Here is a 22,358-nt window from a genome sequence, read left to right on the forward strand (position 1 = left end):
TGACAGCCTGGTCCAGTCGGCATGCCGCCAGACATTAGCATGACAGCAGAACCCCTGCCGGCCAGCCTGTTGCTAGGGCAGCACCACACTGGTTCTACCGTTGCTGGGGCAACATGACAGTCAAGGCATTCTACACCAATTCAGTCTGACTGGGACGACTGCTGAAACACTATGATAGTTGGTTTGATTTGATAGTTTTTGTAGTGTGTTGTGTGTGTCCTGTCTCTGTCAGCAGGGGGCAGACATGGTGTGTGTTGTGTGTCCTGTCTCTGTCAGCAGGGGGCAGACATGGTGTGTGTCCTGTCTCTGTCAGCAGGGGGCAGACATGGTGTGTGTTGTGTGTCCTGTCTCTGTCAGCAGGGGGCAGACATGGTGTGTGTTGTGTGTCCTGTCTCTGTCAGCAGGGGGCAGACATGGTGTGTGTTGTGTGTGTCCTGTCTCTGTCAGCAGGGGGCAGACATGGTGTGTGTGTGTCCTGTCTCTGTCAGCAGGGGGCAGACATGGTGTGTGTTGTGTGTCCTGTCTCTGTCAGCAGGGGGCAGACATGGTGTGTGTTGTGTGTGTCCTGTCTCTGTCAGCAGGGGGCAGACATGGTGTGTGTTGTGTGTCCTGTCTCTGTCAGCAGGGGGCAGACATGGTGTGTGTGTGTCCTGTGTCTGTCAGCAGGGGGCAGACATGGTGTGTGTGTGTCCTGTGTCTGTCAGCAGGGGGCAGACATGGTGTGTGTGTGTCCTGTCTCTGTCAGCAGGGGGCAGACATGGTGTGTTCAGAAAGGAAAGGGGGGTATCTAGAATCCATTCAACTGAAATGTCTCTTCCGAATTTAACCCAAACCCCTCTGAATCAGAGAGGTGGGGGCTGCCTTAATCGGCATCCACGTCTTCGGTGCACCTGGGAACAGTGGGTTAACTGCCTCGTTCAGGGGAACAGTGGGTTAACTGCCTCGTTCAGGGGAACAGTGGATTAACTGCCTTGTTCAGGGGAACAGTGGATTAACTGCCTTGTTCAGGGGAACAGTGGGTTAACTGCCTTGTTCAGGGGAACAGTGGGTTAACTGCCTTGTTCAGGGGAACAGTGGGTTAACTGCCTTGTTCAGGGGAACAGTGGGTTAACTGCCTTGTTCAGGGGAACAGTGGGTTAACTGCCTCGTTCAGGGGAACAGTGGGTTAACTGCCTCGTTCAGGGGAACAGTGGGTTAACTGCCTCGTTCAGGGGAACAGTGGGTTAACTGCCTCGTTCAGGGGAACAGTGGATTAACTGCCTCGTTCAGGGGAACAGTGGGTTAACTGCCTCGTTCAGGGGAACAGTGGGTTAACTGCCTCGTTCAGGGGAACAGTGGGTTAACTGCCTCGTTCAGGGGAACAGTGGGTTAACTGCCTGGTTCAGGGGAACAGTGGGTTAACTGCCTGGTTCAGGGGAACAGTGGGTTAACTGCCTCGTTCAGGGGGGAACAGTGGGTTAACTGCCTGGTTCAGGGGAACAGTGGGTTAACTGCCTGGTTCAGGGGAACAGTGGGTTAACTGCCTGGTTCAGGGGAACAGTGGGTTAACTGCCTGGTTCAGGGTAACAGTGGGTTAACTGCCTCGTTCAGGGGAACAGTGGGTTAACTGCCTCGTTCAGGGTAACATTGGGTTAACTGCCTCGTTCAGGGTAACAGTGGATTAACTGCCTCGTTCAGGGGAACAGTGGGTTAACTGCCTCATTCAGGGTAACATTGGGTTAACTGCCTCGTTCAGGGTAACAGTGGATTAACTGCCTCGTTCAGGGTAACAGTGGGTTAACTGCCTCGTTCAGGTTAACAGTGGGTTAACTGCCTCGTTCAGGGAAACAGTGGGTTAACTGCCTCATTCAGGGGAACAGTGGGTTAACTGCCTTGTTCAGGGGAACAGTGGGTTAACTGCCTTGTTCAGGGGAACAGTGGGTTAACTGCCTTGTTCAGGGGAACAGTGGGTTAACTGCCTTGTTCAGGGGAACAGTGGGTTAACTGCCTCGTTCAGGGGAACAGTGGGTTAACTGCCTTGGTCAGGGGAACAGTGGGTTAACTGCCTTGTTCAGGGGCAGAACGACAGATTTTTACCTTGTCACCTGCTGGTTACTAGTCCAACACTCTAACCACTAGGCTACCTGCTGGTTACTAGTCCAACACTCTAACCACTAGGCTACCTGCTGGTTACTAGTCCAACACTCTAACCACTAGGCTACCTGCTGGTTACTAGTCCAACGCTCTAACCACTAGGCTACCTGCTGGTTACTAGTCCAACACTCTAACCACTAGGCTACCTGCTGGTTACTAGTCCAACACTCTAACCACTAGTCTACCTGCTGGTTACTAGTCCAACACTCTAACCACTAGGGTACCCTGCTGGTTACTAGTCCAACACTCTAACCACTAGTCTACCTGCTGGTTACTAGTCCAACACTCTAACCACTAGGCTACCTGCTGGTTACTAGTCCAACACTCTAACCACTAGTCTACCTGCTGGTTACTAGTTCAACACTCTAACCACTAGTCTATCTGCTGGTTACTAGTCCAACACTCTAACCACTAGTCTATCTGCTGGTTACTAGTCCAACACTCTAACCACTAGGCTACCTGCTGGTTACTAGTCCAGCACTCTAACCACTAGGCTACCTGCTGGTTACTAGTCCAACACTCTAACCACTAGTCTACCTGCCGCCCCTCCACTCTAACCACTAGTCTACCTGCTGGTTACTAGTCCAACACTCTAACCACTAGTCTACCTGCTGGTTACTGGCCCAACACTCTAACCACTAGTCTACCTGCTGGTTACTAGTCTAACACTCTAACCACTAGTCTACCTGCTGGTTACTAGTCCAACACTCTAACCACTAGTCTACCTGCTGGTTACTGGCCCAACACTCTAACCACTAGGCTACCTGTTGGTTACTAGTCCAACACTCTAACCACTAGTCTACCTGCTGGTTACTTGTCCAACACTCTAACCACTAGTCTACCTGCTGGTTACTAGTCCAACAGGCTAACCATTAGTCTACCTGTCTCTGTCAGCAGGGGGCAGACATGGTGTGTTCAGAAAGGAAAGGGGGGTATCTAGAATCCATTCAACTGAAATGTCTCTTCCGAATTTAACCCAAACCCCTCTGAATCAGAGAGGTGGGGGCTGCCTTAATCGGCATCCACGTCTTCGGTGCACCTGGGAACAGTGGGTTAACTGCCTCGTTCAGGGGAACAGTGGGTTAACTGCCTCGTTCAGGGGAACAGTGGATTAACTGCCTTGTTCAGGGGAACAGTGGATTAACTGCCTTGTTCAGGGGAACAGTGGGTTAACTGCCTTGTTCAGGGGAACAGTGGGTTAACTGCCTTGTTCAGGGGAACAGTGGGTTAACTGCCTTGTTCAGGGGAACAGTGGGTTAACTGCCTTGTTCAGGGGAACAGTGGGTTAACTGCCTCGTTCAGGGGAACAGTGGGTTAACTGCCTCGTTCAGGGGAACAGTGGGTTAACTGCCTCGTTCAGGGGAACAGTGGGTTAACTGCCTCGTTCAGGGGAACAGTGGATTAACTGCCTCGTTCAGGGGAACAGTGGGTTAACTGCCTCGTTCAGGGGAACAGTGGGTTAACTGCCTCGTTCAGGGGAACAGTGGGTTAACTGCCTCGTTCAGGGGAACAGTGGGTTAACTGCCTGGTTCAGGGGAACAGTGGGTTAACTGCCTCGTTCAGGGGGGAACAGTGGGTTAACTGCCTGGTTCAGGGGAACAGTGGGTTAACTGCCTGGTTCAGGGGAACAGTGGGTTAACTGCCTGGTTCAGGGGAACAGTGGGTTAACTGCCTCGTTCAGGGTAACAGTGGGTTAACTGCCTCGTTCAGGGGAACAGTGGGTTAACTGCCTCGTTCAGGGTAACATTGGGTTAACTGCCTCGTTCAGGGTAACAGTGGATTAACTGCCTCGTTCAGGGGAACAGTGGGTTAACTGCCTCATTCAGGGTAACATTGGGTTAACTGCCTCGTTCAGGGTAACAGTGGATTAACTGCCTCGTTCAGGGTAACAGTGGGTTAACTGCCTCGTTCAGGTTAACAGTGGGTTAACTGCCTCGTTCAGGGAAACAGTGGGTTAACTGCCTCGTTCAGGGGAACAGTGGGTTAACTGCCTTGTTCAGGGGAACAGTGGGTTAACTGCCTTGTTCAGGGGAACAGTGGGTTAACTGCCTTGTTCAGGGGAACAGTGGGTTAACTGCCTTGTTCAGGGGAACAGTGGGTTAACTGCCTCGTTCAGGGGAACAGTGGGTTAACTGCCTTGGTCAGGGGAACAGTGGGTTAACTGCCTTGTTCAGGGGCAGAACGACAGATTTTTACCTTGTCACCTGCTGGTTACTAGTCCAACACTCTAACCACTAGGCTACCTGCTGGTTACTAGTCCAACACTCTAACCACTAGGCTACCTGCTGGTTACTAGTCCAACACTCTAACCACTAGGCTACCTGCTGGTTACTAGTCCAACGCTCTAACCACTAGGCTACCTGCTGGTTACTAGTCCAACACTCTAACCACTAGGCTACCTGCTGGTTACTAGTCCAACACTCTAACCACTAGTCTACCTGCTGGTTACTAGTCCAACACTCTAACCACTAGGGTACCCTGCTGGTTACTAGTCCAACACTCTAACCACTAGTCTACCTGCTGGTTACTAGTCCAACACTCTAACCACTAGTCTATCTGCTGGTTACTAGTCCAACACTCTAACCACTAGTCTATCTGCTGGTTACTAGTCCAACACTCTAACCACTAGGCTACCTGCTGGTTACTAGTCCAGCACTCTAACCACTAGGCTACCTGCTGGTTACTAGTCCAACACTCTAACCACTAGTCTACCTGCCGCCCCTCCACTCTAACCACTAGTCTACCTGCTGGTTACTAGTCCAACACTCTAACCACTAGGCTACCTGCTGGTTACTAGCCCAACACTCTAACCACTAGTCTACCTGCTGGTTACTAGTCTAACACTCTAACCACTAGTCTACCTGCTGGTTACTAGTCCAACACTCTAACCACTAGTCTACCTGCTGGTTACTGGCCCAACACTCTAACCACTAGGCTACCTGTTGGTTACTAGTCCAACACTCTAACCACTAGTCTACCTGCTGGTTACTTGTCCAACACTCTAACCACTAGTCTACCTGCTGGTTACTAGTCCAACAGGCTAACCACTAGTCTACCTGCCGCCCCTCCACTCTAACCACTAGTCTACCTGCCGCCCCTCCACTCTAACCACTAGACTACCTGCCACCCCTCCACTCTAACCACTAGACTACCTGCCACCCCTCCAATCTAACCACTAGGCTACCTGCTGTCCATCCACTCTAACCACTAGTCTACCCTGCCGCCCCTCCACTCTAACCACTAGTCTACCTACCACCCCTCCACTCTAACCACTAGTCTACCTGCCACCCCTCCACTCTAACCACTAGTCTACCTGCCACCCCTCCACTCTAACCACTAGTCTACCTGCCGCCCCTCCACTCTAACCACTAGGCTACCTGCCGTCCCTCCACTCTAACCACTAGACTACCTGCCACCCCTCCACTCTAACCACTAGGCTACCTGCTGTCCCTCCACTCTAACCACTAGGCTACCTGCTGTCCCTCCACTCTAACCACTAGGCTACCTGCTGTCCCTCCACTCTAACCACTAGACTACCTGCTGTCCCTCCACTCTAACCACTAGGCTACCTGCTGTCCCTCCACTCTAACCACTAGACTACCTGCCACCCCTCCACTCTAACCACTAGGCTACCTGCTGTCCCTCCACTCTAACCACTAGACTACCTGCCACCCCTCCACTCTAACCACTAGGCTACCTGCTGTCCCTCCACTCTAACCACTAGACTACCTGCCACCCCTCCACTCTAAAAACTAGTCTGTGTGTGAGTTGGTCTAACTGTTTTGTGTGTGTGTTGGTCTAACTGATGTGTGTGAGTTGGTCTAACTGTTGTGTGTGTGAGTTGGTCTAACTGTTGTGTGTGTGTGAGTTGGTCTAACTGTTGTGTGTGTGAGTTGGTCTAACTGTTGTGTGTGTGTGAGTTGGTTTAACTGATGTGTGTGAGTTGGTCTAACTGTTGTGTGTGTGTGTGTTGGTCTAACTGTTGTGTGTGTGAGTTGGTCTAACTGTTGTGTGTGTGAGTTGGTCTAACTGTTGTGTGTGAGTTGGTCTAACTGTTGTGTGTGTGAGTTGGTCTAACTGTTGTGTGTGTGAGTTGGTCTAACTGTTGTGTGTGAGTTGGTCTAACTGTTGTGTGTGTGAGTTGGTCTAACTGTTGTGTGTGTGAGTTGGTCTAACTGTTGTGTGTGTGTGTTGGTCTAACTGCTGTGTGTGAGTTGGTCTAACTGTTGTGTGTGTGAGTTGGTCTAACTGTTGTGTGTGTGAGTTGGTCTAACTGTTGTGTGTGAGTTGGTCTAACTGTAGGGGAAACAGAGTATGGCAGTACAGTATAACGTGAGGACAATGCAGTGTACTGTAATACTGGACTACAGTAGAGCTAGCTAGGGGCTATGATGTCATGTTGGAGTCATCGACCCGGGCTTCATCCCAGGCTTCCCTCACAATGTACTCAGTCAGTGTCTACTGCTGGAGCCCTGAGCTAATGCTTCTTTAACGACACACACACACACACACACACACACACACACACACACACACACACACACACACACACACACACACACACACACACAACGGACAAGGAAGCAGATAGATAGATAGACACGGTAGAGTACACACACACACACACACTCTGCTCTGTCACTCAAACCAGCTCATCCAATCAAATCTCTATCTCTCATTCCTCAACTCAATCAACACATCCCACCCCATGTCAATCAATTCAACTGGTGATCCAATGAGATGTCAGCCTGCTCTGTCAGTCCATGTCAGTGATGACCACAGTGTACAGTAGTACCACAGACTGGCTCTGACTAGCATCAACTAAAGACAGCGCACACATACTTTTCCTCAGAGAGGAACGGTCAACAGTACACTCACATCTTTCTTCTACAGTTAAAAATCAGAAGTTTGATTTTGGTGTAAGATAGTCCTCTGAGTCAAGAGAGTCTTTCCTAGCTGTCGTCTGAGTCAAGAGAGTCTTTCCTAGCTGTCGTCTGAGTCAAGAGAGTCTCTCCTAGCTGTCGTCTGAGTCAAGAGAGTCTCTCCTAGCTGTCGTCTGAGTCAAGAGAGTCTCTCCTAGCTGTCGTCTGAGTCAAGAGAGTCTATCCTAACTGTCGTCTGAGTCAAGAGAGTCTCTCCTAGCTGTCGTCTGAGTCAAGAGAGTCTCTCCTAGCTGTCGTCTGAGTCAAGAGAGTCTATCCTAACTGTCGTCTGAGTCAAGAGAGTCTCTCCTAGCTGTCGTCTGAGTCAAGAGAGTCTTTCCTAGCTGTCGTCTGAGTCAAGAGAGTCTCTCCTAGCTGTCGTCTGAGTCAAGAGAGTCTCTCCTAGCTGTCGTCTGAGTCAAGAGAGTCTCTCCTAGCTGTCGTCTGAGTCAAGAGAGTCTATCCTAACTGTCGTCTGAGTCAAGAGAGTCTCTCCTAGCTGTCGTCTGAGTCAAGAGAGTCTCTCCTAGCTGTCGTCTGAGTCAAGAGAGTCTCTCCTAGCTGTCGTCTGAGTCAAGAGAGTCTCTCCTAGCTGTCGTCTGAGTCAAGAGAGTCTCTCCTAGCTGTCGTCTGAGTCAAGAGAGTCTATCCTAGCTGTCGTCTGAGTCAAGAGAGTCTCTCCTAGCTGTCGTCTGAGTCAAGAGAGTCTCTTCTAGCTGTCGTCTGAGTCAAGAGAGTCTTTCCTAGCTGTCGTCTGAGTCAAGAGAGTCTTTCCTAGCTGTCGTCTGAGTCAAGAGAGTCTTTCCTAGCTGTCGTCTGAGTCAAGAGAGTCTTTCCTAGCTGTCGTCTGAGTCAAGAGAGTCTCTCCTAGCTGAAAGTGTCTTGTTTCTACTGTGCAAGGAAACGTTGTATTGGACTGAGGAACTACTGTACTGTCTTCTAAAGGAGTCTGCCTCTATCTGTCCTGCAGGAAATCTAAAGGACTGTCTCTCTCTCTGTGTGTCCCTCCAGAGATGCCATAGAGAAGTCTAAAGGAGCCTGCCTCTATCTGTCCTGCTGGAAGTCTAAAGGACTTTCTCTCTCTCTGTGTGTCCCTCCAGAGATGCCGTAGAGAAGTCTAAAGGAGTCTGCCTCTATCTGTCCTGCTGGAAGTCTAAAGGACTGTCTCTCTCTCTCTTTGTGTCCCTCCAGAGATGCCGTAGAGGTTGTGGCTGGTCTGTACGATCAGGTGGATGAGCTGGTTCACAAGCTGGTGATGCTGTCCAACCAACGCACTCAGGAACTGGACTTTATCATGGAGTTCAAGAGTCTGGAGCAGGGATTCAAGGAGGTGAGAGGGGCTGGGGTATAGGGCTGGGGTATAGGGCTTGGGTATAGGGCTGGGTATAGGGCTGGGTATATGGTTGGGGTATAGGGCTGGGTGTTAGGGGCTGGGGTATAGGGCTGGGGTATAGGGCTGGGGTATAGGGTTGGGTATAGGGCTGGGTATATGGCTGGGGCTAGTGATAGGGGCTGGGGTATAGGGCTGGGGTATAGGGCTGGGGTATAGGGCTGGGCCTAGTGATAGGGGCTGGGGTATAGGGCTGGGGTATAGGGTTGGGGTATAGGGCTGGGGTATAGGGTTGGGGTATAGGGCTGGGTGTTAGGGCTGGGGTATAGGGTTGGGGTATAGGGCTGGGGTATAGGGTTGGGGTATAGGGCTGGGGTATAGTGTTGGGGTATAGGGCTGGGTGTTAGGGCTGGGGTATAGGGCTGAGGCATAGGGCTGGGTGTTAGGGGCTGGGGTATAGGGCTGGGTGTTAGGGACTGGGGTATAGGGCTGGGGTATAGGGCTGGGTGTTAGGGGCTGGGGTATAGGGCTGGGGTATAGGGCTGGGTGTTAGGGCTGGGGTATAGGGTTGAGGTATAGGGCTGGGTGTTAGGGCTGGGGTATAGGGCTGGGGTATAGGGCTGGGGTATAAGGCTGGGGTATAGGGCTGGGTGTTAGGGCTGGGGTTTAGGGTTGGGGTATAGGGTTGGGGTATAGGGCTGGGGTATAGGGCTGGGGTATAGGGCTGGGGTATAGGGCTGGGGTATAGGGCTGGGGTATAGGGCTGGGTGTTAGGGCTGGGGTATAGGGGTGATGTATAGGCCTGGGGTATAGGGCTGGGGTATAGGGCTGGGGTATAGGGCTGGGTGTTAGGGCTGGGTGTTAGTGATGGGGTATAGGGCTGGGGTATAGGGTTTGGGGCTGGGGTATAGGGTGTGGGGCTGGGGTATAGGGCTGAGTTAGGGCCGGGGTATAGGGCCGGGGTATAGGGCTGGGGTATAGGGCTGGGGTGTTGGGCTGGGGTATAGGGCTGGGGGCTAGGAATAGGGATAGGGGACAGGGATAGGGGCTGGGGTTGGGATAGGGGCTGGTTATAGCGATAGGGGCTGGTTATAGGGATAGGGGCTGGTTATAGGGATAGGGGATAGGGTCTGGGGATAGGGATAGGGGGCTGGGGATTGGGGGGGCTGGGGATAGGGGCTGGTTATAGGGATAGGGGATAGGGGCTGGTTATAGGGATAGGGGCTGGGGATAGGGGCTGGTTATAGGGGATAGGGGCTGGTTATAGGGATAGGGGCTGGTTATAGGGGATAGGGGCTGGTTATAGGGGATAGGGGCTGGTTATAGGGATAGGGGCTGGTTATAGGGGATAGGGGCTGGTTATAGGGGCTAGGGGCTGGTTATAGGGGATAGGGGCTGGTTATAAGGATAGGGGCTGGTTATAGGGATAGGGGCTGATTATAGGGGATAGGGGCTGGTTATAAGGATAGGGGCTGGTTATAGGGATAGGGGCTGGGGATAGGGGCTGGTTATAGGGATAGGGGATAGGGGCTGGTTATAGGGATAGGGGATAGGGGCTGGTTATAAGGATAGGGGATAGGGGCTAGTTATAGGGATACGGGATAGGGGCTGGTTATAGGGATAGGGGATAGGGGCTGGTTATAAGGATAGGGGATAGGGGCTGGTTATAGAGATAGGGGCTGGTTATAGGGATAGGGGCTGGTTATAGGGATAGGGGCTGGTTATAGAGATAGGGGCTGGTAATAGGGATAGGGGCTGGTTATAGGGATAGGGGCTGGGGTTAGGGGCTGATTATAGGGGCTGGTTATAGGGGATAGGGGCTGGTTATAGGGATAGGGGATAGGGGCTGGTTATGGGGATAGGGGCTGGTTATAAGGATAGGGGATAGGGGTTGGTTATAGGGATAGGGGCTGGTTATAGGGATAGGGGTTAGGGGCTGGTTATAAGGATAGGGGATAGGGGCTGGTTATAGGGATAGGGGATAGGGGCTGGTTATAGGGATAGGGGATAGGGGCAGGTTATAAGGATAGGGGATAGGGGCTGGTTATAGGGATAGGGGCTGGGTATAGGGGGCTGGTTATAGGGATAGGGGCTGGTTATAGGGATAGAGGGCTGGGGTAGGGGCTGGTTATAGGGATAGGGGATAGGGGCTGGTTATAGGGATAGGGGATAGGGGCTGGTTATAAGGATAGGGGATAGGGGCTGGTTATAGGGATAGGGGATAGGGGCTGGTTATAGGGATAGGGGATAGGGGCTGGTTATAGGGATAGGGGATAGGGGCTGGTTATAAGGATAGGGGATAGGGGCTGGTTATAGAGATAGGGGCTGGTTATAGGGATAGGGGCTGGTTATAGGGATAGAGGGCTGGGGATAGGGGCTGGTTATAGGGATAGGGGATAGGGGCTGGTTATAGGGATAGGGGCTGGGGATAGGGGCTGGTTATAGGGGCTGGGGATAGGGGCTGGGATAGGGGCTGGTTATAGGAGCTGGGATAGGGGCTGGTTATAGGGGATAGCGGCTGGTTATAGGGGCTGGGGATAGGGGGCTGGTTATAGGGGCTGGGGGTAGGGGCTGGTTATAGGAGCTGGGATAGGGGCTGGGGATAGGGGCTGGTTATAGGGGATAGCGGCTGGTGATAGGGGCTGTTTATAGGGGCTGGGGATATGGGCTGGTTATAGGGGATAGCGGCTGGTTATAGGGGCTGGGTTATAGGGGCTGGGGATAGGGGGCTGGTTATAGGGGCTGGTTATAGGGGCTGGTTAAAGGGGCTGGGGGTAGGGGCTGGGGGTAGGGGCTGGGACTCTGAATCGAGCAGGAACTGGAGTTTATCATGTTTCAGGAGCCTGGAGAGGGAGTCAAGGAGGTACATAACAGCTTATAACTCAGCTATGATGCATTATAGCAGAGTCTTCCAAATTAGGGGTCCTGATATGAAAATGGGTTCATAGACCCGGGGTATCAGTGACCGCCTCTAGAGGAGGTTATAGTGAACAGAGCGGTTTCTGTTTTCTTCCTACACATGTGGCTCTATCTTGTCAACCGTTTAAAATCAAATAACATTTTATTGGTGACATACACATGGTTAGCAGATGTTATTGGTGACATACACATGGTTAGCAGATGTTATTGGTCACATACACATGGTTAGCAGATGTTATTGGTGACATACACATGGTTAGTAGATGTTATTGGTGACATACACATGGTTAGCAGATGTTATTGGTGACATACACATGGTTAGCAGATGTTATTGGTCACATACACATGGTTAGCAGATGTTATTGGTGACATACACATGGTTAGCAGATGTTATTGGTGACATACACATGGTTAGCAGATGTTATTGGTGACATACACATGGTTAGTAGATGTTATTGGTCACATACACATGGTTAGCAGATGTTATTGGTCACATCCACATGGTTAGCAGATGTTATTGGTGACATACACATGGTTAGCAGATGTTATTGGTCACATACACATGGTTAGCAGATGTTATTGGTCACATACACATGGTTAGCAGATGTTATTGGTCACATACACATGGTTAGCAGATGTTATTGGTGACATACACATGGTTAGCAGATGTTATTGGTGACATACACATGGTTAGCAGATGTTATTGGTGACATACACATGGTTAGCAGATGTTATTGGTGACATACACATGGTTAGCAGATGTTATTGGTGACATACACATGGTTAGCAGATGTTATTGGTGACATACACATGGTTAGCAGATGTTATTGGTGACATACACATGGTTAGCAGATGTTATTGGTGACATACACATGGTTAGCAGATGTTATTGGTGACATACACATGGTTAGTAGATGTTATTGGTGACATACACATGGTTAGCAGATGTTATTGGTGACATACACATGGTTAGCAGATGTTATTGGTGACATACACATGGTTAGCAGATGTTATTGTGTAGTGAAATGCTTGTGCTTCTAGCTCCGACAATGCAGTAATAACCAACAATTCCACAACGTATACCCCAAAATACATCTAAGTAGGAATGAGTTAAGGCTTTATACATATGGACTAGTGATGTCAGAGAGGACTAGTGATGTCAGAGCGGACTAGTGATGTCAGAAAACCAGTATATACATATGGACTAGTGATGTCAGAGCGGACTAGTGATGTCAGAGAACCAGTATATACATATGGACTAGTGATGTCAGAGAGGAACAGACTAAGATACAGTAGAATAGTATAGAAAACCAGTATATACATATGGACTAGTGATGTCAGAAAACCAGTATATACATATGGACTAGTGATGTCAGAAAACCAGTATATACATATGGACTAGTGATGTCAGAGCGGACTAGTGATGTCAGAGAACCAGTATATACATATGGACTAGTGATGTCAGAGAACCAGTATATACATATGGACTAGTGATGTCAGAAAACCAGTATATACATATGGACTAGTGATGTCAGAAAACCAGTATATACATATGAGATGAGTAATACATAGACTAAGATACAGCAGAATAGTATAGAAAACCAGTATATACATATGGACTAGTGATGTCAGAAAACCAGTATATACATATGGACTAGTGATGTCAGAAAACCAGTATATACATATGGACTAGTGATGTCAGAAAACCAGTATATACATATGGACTAGTGATGTCAGAAAACCAGTATATACATAGGACCTAAAGGTGCAATGTGTAGAAATCGCTACGTCATTTCCTGGTTGATAAAATCCTAATAGTTCCCCTAATTTCAGTTTCTGTGCCAAAACAAACCAGTCCAGTGTAGAGAGTCATTGTACCATCCAAACCGCTGTGGAATATATTTGTAATAACCATAAATAGTGGCCGTGTAACGGCGGTTGGAAGGAGTGGAGGACCAAGGCCCAGCGCTCCTCGAGTTCCACATAATTTATTACTGAAGTGAAACTTTTAGACAAAACAAAAACAATTAAGAAAACAACGACCGAACAGCTTCGGGTCACAAACGGAGAACAAGATCCCACACAGAAGGAGGGGGAGAAAAAACAAAACTACCTAAGTATGATTCCCAATCAGAGACAACGATAGACAGCTGTCCCTGATTGAGAGAACCACACCCGCCAAAACACAAAGACAATAGACAACATAGAAACTTGAACATAGAATGCCCACCCCAAATCACACCCTGACCAAACCAAATGGAGACATGAAAACCTCTCTACGGTCAGGGCCGCGACGGGCCGTTGATTACAGAACTCTTGTTTTTACATGGCGGAGGGCCACACATTTCTTTATATATCAAAATGGAGTCACGGGCTCAAAAGGTTTGGGAACCTCTGATTACAGCAGGTACCAACTGTACATTAGGTCATGCATTTACAGTTATTAACATTAATAGTCGTTTATTTTCAAATAAAATCTTCTGACTCACTCCAATATCTTCTGACTCACTCCAACATCTTCTGACTCACTCCAACATCTTCTAACTCACTTCAATATCTTCTGACTCATTCCAACATCTTCTGACTCACTCCAATATCTTCTGACTCACTCCAACATCTTCTGACTCACTCCAATATCTTCTGACTCACTCCAATATCTTCTGACTCATTCCAACATCTTCTAACTCACTCCAACATCTTCTGACTCACTCCAACATCTTCTGACTCACTCCAACATCTTCTAACTCACTCCAACATCTTCTAACTCACTCCAACATCTTCTGACTCACTCCAATATCTTCTGACTCACTCCAATATCTTCTGACTCATTCCAACATCTTCTAACTCACTCCAACATCTTCTAACTCACTCCAACATCTTCTGACTCACTCCAACATCTTCTAACTCACTCCTACATCTTCTGACTCACTCCAACATCATCTGACTCACTCCAACATCATCTGACTCACTCCAACATCATCTGACTCACTCCAACCTCTTCTGACTCACTCCAACCTCTTCTAACTCACTCCAGCATCTTCTAACACACTCCAACATCTTCTGACTCACTCCAACATCTTCTAACTCACTCCAACATCCCTCCAACATCATCTGACTCACTCCAACATCTTCTGACTCACTCCTCACTCCAACATCTTCAGACTCACTCCTCACTCCAACATCCTCTAACTCACTCCAACCTCTTCTAACTCACTCCAACATCTTCTAACTCACTCCAACATCTTCTGACTCACTCAAACATCTTCTAACTCACTCCAACATCCCTCCAACATCATCTGACTCACTCCAACATCTTCTGACTCACTCCTCACTCCAACATCTTCTAACTCACTCCAACATCTTCTGGCTCACTCCAACATCTTCTGACTCACTCCAACATCATCTAACTCACTCCAACAACATCATCTGACTCACTCCAACATCTTCTGACATAAGAACAGTCCCAAAATAAACATTTGTTATCAATAGATATTTTAAATCTCTGTATAATAAAGGTAGGAGAGAGTCGTCTGAGAAAGCTCGGAGAGCTGGAGGATTCTAGTAGAGGGAATAGTAGCATATTGACCTTTGTGTGTGTGTGTGTGTGTGCAGGTGAGTGACTGGATTGAGGAGGTTGGAGAGAGCCGTCTGAGAACGCTCGGAGAGCTGGAGGATTCTCTGGAGCAGCTGCACAGGAAACAGACCCTCTTCAGAGACTTCTACACTGCTGCCTACGTAGGTACCTCCGACTGTCTGACTGTCTGACTGTCTGACTGACTGGCTGACTGACTGACTGACTGTCTGACTGATTGACTGACTGTCTGACTGTCTGGCTGACTGACTGACTGACTGGCTGTCTGACTGACTGACTGGCTGTCTGACTGACTGACTGACTGACTTTCTGACTGATTGACTGACTGGCTGGCTGACTGACTGTCTGACTGATTGACTGACTGTCTGACTGACTGGCTGACTGACTGTCTGACTGACTGACTGACTGACTGACTGACATCCACGGTTACATGTCATGAGCCAGTATCACTTCATAATGTAGGCTATGGGATCGTGCACAGACACAATGCACACAAACACTAAATACTTCCTCCATGCTAGCTAACAACCACATTATAATGGCCATACTAGCTAGTATTGACATTATAATTAAATCACAATGGATTTGTTTCCATGAAACAGCCGCCTGTCAATTAGCTGCCGACTTAGTGCAGTGTCCTTAGCTAGCTAGCTATGTTGCGCTAGCTAGCGAATATGCTAACGTTAGTTAGCTAAACATTTGGCTATGGGCTGCCGCTGGCAGTATGGGATCATGGAGAGTGAATTCAGTTGTTTTTTAGTTATCTAGCTGTGGAATCTGGCTGTTATCTACAGGGGCTTTATACAAAATAGCAACATTAGCGCAGCTAGCTAGATAGCTAGATAACATTGGAATCTAGACCATAAACTAAGCTGATAACACGAACATGCGTTGCCAAACAACACTACTGCCACCTTCAGGTTTGGAGTGTTTTAACAAGGCTGAGTGACTGACGACTTCAAGGTCTTTGCTGTGTGAACACAAAAGAGATTGACTACCGACATTTTGTTCAGAGGTGTTAAGTAATGTCGACAGGCAAACAATCCTACCGGTGTGTGTGAGCTATACAAGTTACTGTCTGTTCTGTCCTATAGGAACACTGTAAGGGTTAGAGTTGACTGTCTGTTCTGTCCTATAGGAACACTGTACGGGTTAGAGTTGACTGTCTGTTCTGTCCTATAGGAACACTGTAAGGGTTAGAGTTGACTGTCTGTTCTGTCCTATAGGAGCACTGTAAGGGTTAGAGTTGACTGTCTGTTCTGTCCTATAGGAACACTGTAAGGGTTAGAGTTGACTGTCTGTTCTGTCCTATAGGAACACTGTAAGGGTTAGAGTTGACTGTCTGTTCTGTCCTATAGGAACACTGTAAGGGTTAGACTTGACTGTCTGTTCTGTCCTATAGGAACACTGTAAGGGTTAGAGTTGACTGTCTGTTCTGTCCTATAGGAACACTGTAAGGGTTAGAGTTCACTGTCTGTCCTATAGGAACACTGTAAGGGTTAGAGTTGACTGTCTGTTCTGTCCAATAGGAACACTGTAAGGGTTAGAGTTGACTGTCTGTTCTGTCCTATAGGAACACTGTAAGGGTTAGAGTTGACTGTCTGTTCTGTCCAATAGGAACACTGTAAGGGTTAGAGTTGACTGTCTGTTCTGTCCTATAGGAACACTGTAAGGGTTAGAGTTGACTGTCTGTTCTGTCCTATAGGAACACTGTAAGGGTTAGACTTGACTGTCTGTTCTGTCCTATAGGAACACTGTAAGGGTTAGAGTTGACTGTCTGTTCTGTCCTATAGGAACACTGTAAGGGTTAGAGTTGACTGTCTGTTCTGTCCTATAGGAACACTGTAAGGGTTAGAGTTGACTGTCTGTTCTGTCCTATAGGAACACTGTAAGGGTTAGAGTTCACTGTCTGTCCTATAGGAACACTGTAAGGGTTAGAGTTCACTGTCTGTCCTATAGGAACACTGTAAGGGTTAGAGTTGACTGTCTGTTCTGTCCTATAGGAGCACTGTAAGGGTTAGAGTTGACTGTCTGTTCTGTCCTATAGGAACACTGTAAGGGTTAGAGTTGACTGTCTGTTCTGTCCTATAGGAACACTGTAAGGGTTAGAGTTGACTGTCTGTTCTGTCCTATAGGAACACTGTAAGGGTTAGAGTTGACTGTCTGTTCTGTCCTATAGGAACACTGTAAGGGTTAGAGTTGACTGTCTGTTCTGTCTTATAGGAACACTGTAAGGGTTAGAGTTGACTGTCTGTTCTGTCCTATAGGAACACTGTAAGGGTTAGAGTTGACTGTCTGTTCTGTCTTTAGGAACACTGTAAGGGTTAGAGTTGACTGTCTGTTCTGTCCTATAGGAACACTGTAAGGGTTAGAGTTGACTGTCTGTTCTGTCCTATAGGAACACTGTAAGGGTTAGAGTTGACTGTCTGTTCTGTCCTATAGGAGCACTGTAAGGGTTAGAGTTGACTGTCTGTTCTGTCCTATAGGAACACTGTAAGGGTTAGAGTTCACTGTCTGTCCTATAGGAACACTGTAAGGGTTAGAGTTGACTGTCTGTTCTGTCCTATAGGAGCACTGTAAGGGTTAGAGTTGACTGTCTGTTCTGTCCTATAGGAGCACTGTAAGGGTTAGAGTTGACTGTCTGTTCTGTCCTATAGGAACACTGTAAGGGTTAGAGTTGACTGTCTGTTCTGTCCTATAGGAACACTGTAAGGGTTAGAGTTGACTGTCTGTTCTGTCCTATAGGAACACTGTACGGGTTAGTTGACTGTCTGTTCTGTCCTATAGGAACACTGTAAGGGTTAGAGTTGACTGTCTGTTCTGTCCAATAGGAACACTGTAACGGTTAGAGTTGACTGTCTGTTCTGTCCTATAGGAACACTGTAAGGGTTAGAGTTGACTGTCTGTTCTGTCCTATAGGAACACTGTAAGGGTTAGAGTTGACTGTCTGTTCTGTCCTATAGGAACACTGTAAGGGTTAGACTTGACTGTCTGTTCTGTCCTATAGGAACACTGTAAGGGTTAGAGTTGACTGTCTGTTCTGTCCTATAGGAACACTGTAAGGGTTAGAGTTGACTGTCTGTTCTGTCTTTAGGAACACTGTAAGGGTTAGAGTTGACTGTCTGTTCTGTCCTATAGGAACACTGTAAGGGAGGCGAGGCGCTGCTGAAACGTCTAGAACGCTGGGAAGACTTGTCGTCAGCCGAGCTGCAGGTGTACGAGGTCAAAGTTCGATCCTTCTGGGTCCACCTGCACGAATTCTCCCAGAGGGTAGAAGACACCAAGACCAACATCGACAAGACCGTACGTCTCTACGAGTTCTTCGATAAGGTAAGAGGAACTGCTATCTCACTGTCTCTCTCTGTCTTTCACTGTCTCTCTCTCATTCTCTCTCTCTCTCTCTCTCTCTCTCTCTCTCTCTCTCTCTCTCTCTCTCTCTCTCTGTCTCTCTCTCATTCTCTCTCTCTCTCTCTCTCTCTGTCTCTCTCTCTCTCTCTCTCTCTCTCTCTCTCTCTCTCTCTCATTCTCTCTCTCTCTCTCTCTCTCTCTCATTCTCTCTCTCTCTCTCTCTCTCTCTCTCTCTCTCTCTCTCTCTCTCTCTCATTCTCTCTCTCTCTCTCTCATTCTCTCTCTCTCTCTCTCTCTCTCTCTCTCTCTCTGTCTCTCTCTCATTCTCTCTCTCTCTCTCTCTCTCACCCTCTCTCTCTATCTCGCCCCCTCTTTCTCTGTCTCAGGCTCTCTTTACTGCCTCAGCATCATTCACAAGACTCGGTGTGGCACATGCTATTTCGTTAGGGTTTGTTTTATCAGGATCCTTCCATAGGGTTTGTTTTATCAGGATCCTTCCATAGGGTTTGTTTTATCAGGATCCTTCCATAGGGTTTGTTTTATCAGGATCCTTCCATAGGGTTTGTTTTATCAGGATCCTTCCATAGGGTTTGTTTTATCAGGATCCTTCCATAGGGTTTGTTTTATCAGGATCCTTCCATAGGGTTTGTTTTATCAGGATCCTTCCATAGGGTTTGTTTTATCAGGATCCTTCCATAGGGTTTGTTTTATCAGGATCCTTCCATAGGGTTTGTTTTATCAGGATCCTTCCATAGGGTTTGTTTTATCAGGAGCCTTCCATAGGGTTTGTTTTATCAGGAGCCTTCCATAGGGTTTGTTTTATCAGGATTCTTTGTTTGACTGTAACCCCTGCAGATTGAAGCATTTCTTGCAGTAAAATGATCCACCAAATGTACATTTTGATTCGGGAACAGAAGTGGAGAAATATGATTTCTTTCTTTCAGCATCTAGAGAGAATGCTAGTGTGTAGTTAGGGACCGTCTGTAAAGGTGCCGTCTTTATCAGCATCTAGAGAGAATGCTAGTGTGTAGTTAGGGACCGTCTGTAAAGGTGCTATCTTTATCAGCATCTAGAGAGAATGCTAGTGTGTAGTTAGGGACCGTCTGTAAAGGTTTTATCTTTATCAGTATCTTGAGAGAAGGTGTAGTTAGGGACCGTCTGTAAAGGTGCTGTCTTTATCGGCATCTAGAGAGAATGTGAGTGTGTAGTAAGGGACCGTCTGTAAAGGTGCTGTCTTTATCAGCATCTAGAGAGAATGTGAATGTGTAGTAAGGGACCGTCTGTAAATGTGCTATCTTTATCAGCATCTAGAGAGAATGTGAATGTGTAGTTAGGAACCGTCTATAAAGGTGCTATCTTTATCAGCATCATAAAAGCTGATAGTATTTCAACCACATAAAATATGCATCCAAGCCGACATGACATCTGATCAGAAACATGTTGGGTCGTTTTTCACAGCTTTCTTTTTTCCTTTCAACCGGTCAAACTGATTCAGAAAATCATTTCCAGTCATTTATTTTTATTGCATTTTCTCCCTGGTCCCTAAAAGGAGTGGAGATGACAGAGAAGACTTGACCGACTAGATTGATTCATTCTGTCACGTCATAACCTTATTCTGTTGACCAATAGGGTTTTATTTAGTCTTCTAGGGCAACAAGTAATGACAGAAGAGGAGCTGCATGTATCTCATTATAGACAAGTTGACTCACTAACAGCCTTCCACCAAAATGTCAGAAATTATAAGCAGAAGTAGGCCCCAAAAAAGCCTGCACCCTGTCCAAATATCTTTCTGCTGTCTCTGACTGTACCCTACAACGCATTGTCCGATATATTTCACTTTATCACGTATTGACTGGTGGTTACGGATGGGCTATTAGTAATTGTGGGTCTGTGCGGGTGAACAAACAGCAGACCACACACCTCTAGTGTGTGTGTGTGTGTGTGTGTGTGTGTGTGTGTGTGTGTGTGTGTGTGTCTTAGAGCAGTGTCAGGAGGGACTGTAGACACACTGTGTTACAGAGAGCTCTCTCAGTGACCTGTGACTTCACTGCTTCGACAATCAATTGTCTCTCACCACAGCCATACACACAGAGTGTGTGTGTGAGGTCACGACATTGTCAGTCACTTCCTTGTCTCAGTCAGATCTTAGACAAGGCATACTGTAAGCTCTGTAGAGACTTAGACAGAACAGGATCTTAGACAGGGCATACTGTAAGCTCTGTAGAGACTTAGACAGAACAGGATGTTAGACAGGGCATACTGTAAGCTCTGTAGAGACTTAGACAGAACAGGATCTTAGACCAGGCATACTGTAAGCTCTGTAGAGACTTAGCCAGAACAGGATGTTAGACAGGGCATACTGTAAGCTCTGTAGAGACTTAGACAGAACAGGATGTTAGACAGGGCATACTGTAAGCTCTGTAGAGACTTAGACAGAACAGGATCTTAGACAAGGCATACTGTAAGCTCTGTAGAGACTTAGACAGAACAGGATCTTAGACCAGGCATACTGTAAGCTCTGTAGAGACTTAGACAGAACAGGATCTTAGACCAGGCATACTGTAAGCTCTGTAGGGACTTAGACAGAACAGGATCTTAGACAAGGCATGCTGTAAGCTCTGTAGAGACTTAGACAGAACAGGATCTTAGACCAGGCATACTGTAAGCTCTGTAGAGACTTAGACAGAACAGGATCTTAGACAAGGCATACTGTAAGCTCTGTAGAGACTTAGACAGAACAGGATGTTAGACAAGGCATACTGTTATCTCTGTAGAGACTTAGACAGAACAGGATGTTAGACAAGGCATACTGTAAGCTCTGTTGAGACTTAGACAGAACAAGATCTTAGACAAGGCATACTGTAAGCTCTGTAGAGACTTAGACAGAACAGGATCTTAGACAAGGTATACTGTAAGCTCTGTAGAGACTTAGACAGAACAGGATGTTAGACAAGGCATACTGTAAGCTCTGTAGAGACTTAGACAGAACAGGATCTTAGACCAGGCATACTGTAAGCTCTGTAGAGACTTAGACAGAACAGGATGTTAGACAAAAGGCATACTGTAAGCTCTGTAGAGACTTAGACAGAACAGGATCTTAGACAAGGCATACTGTAAGCTCTGAGCTGCTGTAGAGACTTAGACAGAACAGGATCTTAGACAAGGCATACTGTAAGCTCTGTAGAGACTTAGACAGAACAGGATGTTAGACAAGGCATACTGTAAGCTCTGAGCTGCTGTAGAGACTTAGACAGAACAGGATCTTAGACAAGGCATACTGTAAGCTCTGTAGAGACTTAGACAGAACAGGATGTTAGACAAGGCATACTGTAAGCTCTGTAGAGACTTAGACAGAACAGGATGTTAGACAAGACATACTGTAAGCTCTGTAGAGACTTAGACAAAACATGATCTTAGACAAGGCATACTGTAAGCTCTGAGCTGCTGTAGAGACTTAGACAGAACAGGATGTTAGACAAGGCATACTGTAAGGTCTGTAGAGACTTAGACTGAACAGGATCTTAGACAAGGCATACTGTAATCTCTGTAGAGACTTAGACAGAACAGGATCTTAGACCAGGCATACTGTAAGGTCTGTAGAGACTTAGACAGAACAGGATCTTAGACAAGGCATACTGTAAGCTCTGTAGAGACTTAGACAGAACAGGATCTTAGACAAGACATACTGTAAGCTCTGTAGAGACTTAGACAGAACAGGATGTTAGACAAGTTAACCAACTCCATAAACATTAACCAATAGAGAGGTCTATCTGTCGGTCCTCAATTTAAACTCGGCAACAGTCTGCTGAAGAAAATGTCTGACTTGACAAACCTGTTCCAGGGTTTGACTTTGAACTCGGTATAGATGATGTGATTAACCCGGTTGAACCCCTGAACTGTCAAAGAGTATTTTACTTTCCGGTAGTCTTCTCATACGGTATAATACTGAGTCAGTTCAACCAAGCTGGTCGTCTGTTGTCTCTCCAGAGCCAATACTCTCTCACACTAAAATATCAGCAGCCCTCTATCAATGTTTATCACTCAGGGTCCAGTCAGTCAGCCAGCCAGTCAGCCAGCCAGTCAGCCAGCCAGCCAGCCAGCCAGCCAGCCAGCC

General features: G+C 47.5%; 1 protein-coding gene across 1 annotated transcript in view; it reads left to right on the top strand.

Moving 5' to 3' along the window:
- Nucleotides 1-22,358, top strand: part of LOC139384646 (pleckstrin homology domain-containing family G member 4B-like) — a 147,770-nt gene that overhangs the window by 89,777 nt on the left and 35,635 nt on the right. The window contains exons 15-17 of the mRNA XM_071129460.1: nucleotides 8,247-8,385; nucleotides 14,917-15,039; nucleotides 18,035-18,226. Coding sequence (XP_070985561.1) covers nucleotides 8,247-8,385; nucleotides 14,917-15,039; nucleotides 18,035-18,226 — 454 coding nt within the window. The remainder of the gene's footprint in view (nucleotides 1-8,246; nucleotides 8,386-14,916; nucleotides 15,040-18,034; nucleotides 18,227-22,358) is intronic.

This window comes from Oncorhynchus clarkii, chromosome 26 (assembly GCF_045791955.1).
Source record: "Oncorhynchus clarkii lewisi isolate Uvic-CL-2024 chromosome 26, UVic_Ocla_1.0, whole genome shotgun sequence".
In the NCBI taxonomy this organism is placed as follows: Eukaryota; Metazoa; Chordata; class Actinopteri; order Salmoniformes; family Salmonidae; genus Oncorhynchus; species Oncorhynchus clarkii.